Source organism: Myxocyprinus asiaticus, chromosome 33, assembly GCF_019703515.2.
Source record: "Myxocyprinus asiaticus isolate MX2 ecotype Aquarium Trade chromosome 33, UBuf_Myxa_2, whole genome shotgun sequence".
NCBI classification, from domain to species: Eukaryota; Metazoa; Chordata; class Actinopteri; order Cypriniformes; family Catostomidae; genus Myxocyprinus; species Myxocyprinus asiaticus.
The window spans coordinates 13,356,618-13,360,696 of record NC_059376.1 but is presented as its reverse complement, the minus strand read 5'-3'; the positions used below and the strand labels follow the sequence as shown (position 1 = coordinate 13,360,696).

Sequence of the window (4,079 nt, the reverse complement as noted above, 5' to 3'; positions counted from 1 at the left end):
TTTATTTTTGGGTGAACTAAACCTTTAACATTATGACATTGATACAAAAAAATTGTCCATGTTTTTGTTTGATTAATTCCCCTTCTCTGTAGTGTCTAACTGTTTTGAAAAGAAAAAAAAAAAAAAAAAAAATCTTCAATATAACTGTTGTATAATGCTAAAGAATTATTTTCTGTACATCTCCCAAGAAATAGCAAAACTTATGATTTTTACACCTGCTGCGTACGCTCTGGTCAAGCCAGTTGCCACAATTGAATTCATAGTTTAGTCAGAATTTCAAATTTGCGGAAAACCTGCAGCACTTTCCATGCATGCATGTCACAGTGGCAGAAGCTGACAGAGGGGTTTTATGACAATTCCCAGTACCACTCCTCTGCCCAGTCCCGAGGGCTTATCCAGCACCTTGAGTCTGAGAGCTAAATCTCTCAGCCGCCCTTCCTGCTCCCCAGACTCTGTGAAGAAGAAATCTTCATTGAACACAGGGTTAAGGCAGTTTCTGATGATGGCACTGTGTTGGCGCTGCATCTTGCCTGGGGTAAGGCTTAAGGTTAAGCTGCAGGTCAGAGGTCGAAAGTCACCAAGATCTCTCAAGCCTTCCACCGAGATCACACGTATGCGAACTGTAGTTGAGCACCCAGTAGCACTGGATCGGAAAGCAGAGATCCGTACATGGCCTCTCTGTGGGAGAGGAAGAACATGCTCCTGATGGAAGCGCTCCTGGCAGTGCAGCATGTCCAGTGGGAACTGGATGGGAGGGGCGAGTTTTGTGCAGCAGGAAGCCTGAACAACTTTGGCACGGTGAGGGACTCTTGGCATGATGGACGTTTTGTCCAGAGGAGAGTGAACTTTCTTAGTCTCCTCTCTGGAAGTGTGGAGAACATCTAGTTGAAGTGGATCTCCAGAGAACAAATGTGGCATTGAACATTCTCCAGTGAAATTCTCTCTTCTGATTGGTTGAGGTGATGAATGAGGGGTGGAGTCAGCAGAGGGCATGTCACTCTCAATGATGGTCATGTTCAGCACCGCTCTGCAGGGCAGTTTTGGTGCTTTGATGGTCATCCGTTCAAGGGTATAACTTGTAAGTGCTGAATGGAACAGGGACTCTTTGCGACGCGTGTTTGGACTCTCAAATAGTCCAGACTCATAGCATTTCAGTGAATATGGGATTGGTTTTAGCTTGTTCAAAGCCACTGAAGATTGGGTAAAACTTGATCTCGATTGCTGAACAGAAGCAGATCTTGACAATGATGTTTTTCTAGAGCTGTGTCCTTTTCTTTCTTCATTCAGACACTGTGAAATCTTTTCTGTTTCTGCCGGAAGGCAACGCCTGGTGAGCTTAGGAGGTAGAAAAAAGTCAGGAATTTTATCAGGTGTAAGGACGTTGTAGTGCAGCTTTTTGAAGAGGCTGGTTTTGGCAGAAATCTCTTCTTTGTTTTTGCTGATAAGTTGACTGAGCTGCACTGGAAGATTTCCGGCACTCTCCTGCACTTTCTGAATGATCCACATTCTGAATGATGATGCCGATCAACTCTGAAAAGAAAAAGCCAACAAACAAACAAATAAATAAACAAACCCAAACAGAAATATGATATATGGTCATTTCATATACAACATTACAGTTCATAAATGTATAGTAATCCTATGTGTACATATTTCAAATTCCACTATTTGTAACATTCTCTATATTCTAAAGTACATGTGCAAACATGAAGTGGAGTACATGTTCTTTCACTTATACGATAATATAGAGTATGTATCGTGATTTTTTTTTAAGATTTATGTATTTCAATTTCATAACAAAATTCTATCAAGTTGAACTGAGAAATCTAATTAAATAAAAAAATAATAATAATAAAAATAAAAAAAACGAGAAGTTTTATTCATTTAATTTGGTTAAACATTACACAATTCAATTTGACAGAATTTTGTAATGAAACTGAAATGCATAAATCATTAAAAAAGGCTAAAATATTCTTTTTTGAGCGAGGAATTCATAGAAATATATGTCACATATGTGTGTGTGTACATAAGAAAATATATGTTACATACAGTATATGTACAAGCCATTTTTGTGTTTCTTTTAAATAAATGTTGCATACATTTACAAGTATGTGACATCTTAATATCAGTGAAAACATACATGCACATACACTAAAAAAAAGTGTTTTAGCCTTTTACTAAATTAAATTTAGAAAACTTAATCATTCAAGTTTCATTAATTTTATTTAATTAAAGAATACCTAATTCACTTTGATATGAAACTGAAATGTGTAAAATGCATAAAAATAGGTTGAATATTTTTTACTGAAATTATATATGTGTTTTACATGTATTTTCATATATCAGATATCTTTATGTGAATAAATAAATAAGTAAATGCATGTTAATTTAAAATACTAAATAAAATTGTCTACCATTTTTCTCAATTTTAAGACAAAATTATAATAAGGTTATGCATGTAAAATACTGCCATAACATTTCACACTAGCATAATCTATTCTAATATCCTCATATAAACAAACACTTTTCTAAATCTTATGCATGTTGTTATGACATACTGTACAATGTGCATTTAAGGCCAAATATACCATCTATTTGATTACGTTTGATTTTTTGGAGCTTTCACATCCTTATTTTGAGAGAAATGTTAAACATAGATAAATTGTTTTTGTCCTTACCTGTTTTGAATGATCTTTGTAGTGGAGATGTTCACGACTGTGAGGTACTGTGTTATATGTAGTCTGTGTTGAGGTTTTAATGTTCAGTTCGGTCTGTCCATCTTTGCTTTCAACACAAAAAGTGGCCAATCACAAGACATTTTCTACCCTATAGGCCACCTACCTCTTACCTCTGTGTAGCCTGATGAGAATAGTCTCTTATTGATCTAAAAAAAAAAAAAAAAAGAAAAAGAAAAAGAAAAAAAAAGATTTCAAACAAGCTCCCTCCTACCCCAGAACTGTTATCACAGACAGCCAAACTGTTCTCAGATCAGCTAGACATATTTGACTCTCACTTAAAGGTCAGTGATGACCTCAATGGTGCTGCTTCAAAGAGAGACCTTTCCTCAGAAAATGGTGAGGCTGTGTTCTCCAGCTTAGCCTTCATGTAGTGAGGTCAGAAGTGCTGCTGCCCTCCTGATCTGAGTCTAGAATCCTGATTTAAAAGCTGATGTCAGGATTTGAGTGGGTGATGTTATTTACAAAATATGCACAGCTTCTTCTCCGGTTTTGTCTTTCACTGTGTATGAACTGTATACTCAGGAAAAAAATGATTTTTGATGCTTGTTCAGTTTACTAAATTAAGATGAACTAAAGCAACAAATTGATTTTATTATTTTCTATTATTTTAAATGTGTAAAATTTAAGTTTACTTAATCCATTTGAGTTTGGACTAAATGAATACTTTTTGTGGTGTTAATGTAGCATTGATAAAACTGGGCAGGGGCATGGGACTGGATAGAGAGAACAAGTTTTGAAATTAAGTGTTATTTTATGCAGTTTTGAGCAAGATGAGAATTGGACATTTGTTAATTTTGAATGTTCTGTTGAGATTTGCTTCACTTCCTTGTTGTTTGGTGTCACTGTTACCCCAATGATTAAAGTGTGAAAATTATCACTATAATTATGAAATAAACCTTTTTTTCCTGCTTAAATGTTCCTTTCCATTTATCTTGAGCTTACTGAACTGATAAAAGAATAGAAATAAGTGTATCATTAACTCTTACATTTACTGAAGTAGGAATGTGCATTTCAGAAAAGCAACTAAATAGAGAAATAACCATATAATGTCTTAATTTACACAAAATAATGAAAAAATATAGCTGTATATGTTCTATATATGCTATTGAACAAATACAAATATCCCTTTTGTTTGAAAAAAAGAAAAAAAAAAGAAAAAGAAAAACACAGAAATTTGTTTTTGCCAAAATAGTAACATTACTTATGTTTGGGGTCAATCTGACCCCGGTCAGATATCATTGTTTTAAAAAAAAAGAAAAATTAAGTAAATGCAAAAGTGCTTTTTTTTACTACACACTCACTAACCAGGCAAACTAACTATGTGCAAATTTACAGTATATA

The 4,079-nt window shown here is 34.6% G+C and overlaps 1 protein-coding gene across 1 annotated transcript; it reads right to left on the bottom strand.

Annotated features, from left to right (window-relative positions):
• Positions 1-318: 318 nt before the first annotated feature.
• Positions 319-1,506, bottom strand: LOC127424311 (C2 calcium-dependent domain-containing protein 4C-like). Its single transcript, XM_051669377.1, has one exon. The coding sequence runs from the start codon at positions 1,504-1,506 to the stop codon at positions 319-321; it is 1,188 nt and encodes a 395-aa protein (XP_051525337.1).
• Between the last annotated feature and the right edge of the window lie 2,573 nt (positions 1,507-4,079).

What these genes read in the sequence shown, in the direction of transcription:
- LOC127424311 (XM_051669377.1), bottom strand. Translation starts at nt 1,506, where the DNA reads ATGTGGATCATTCAGAAAGTGCAGGAGAGTGCCGGAAATCTTCCAGTG.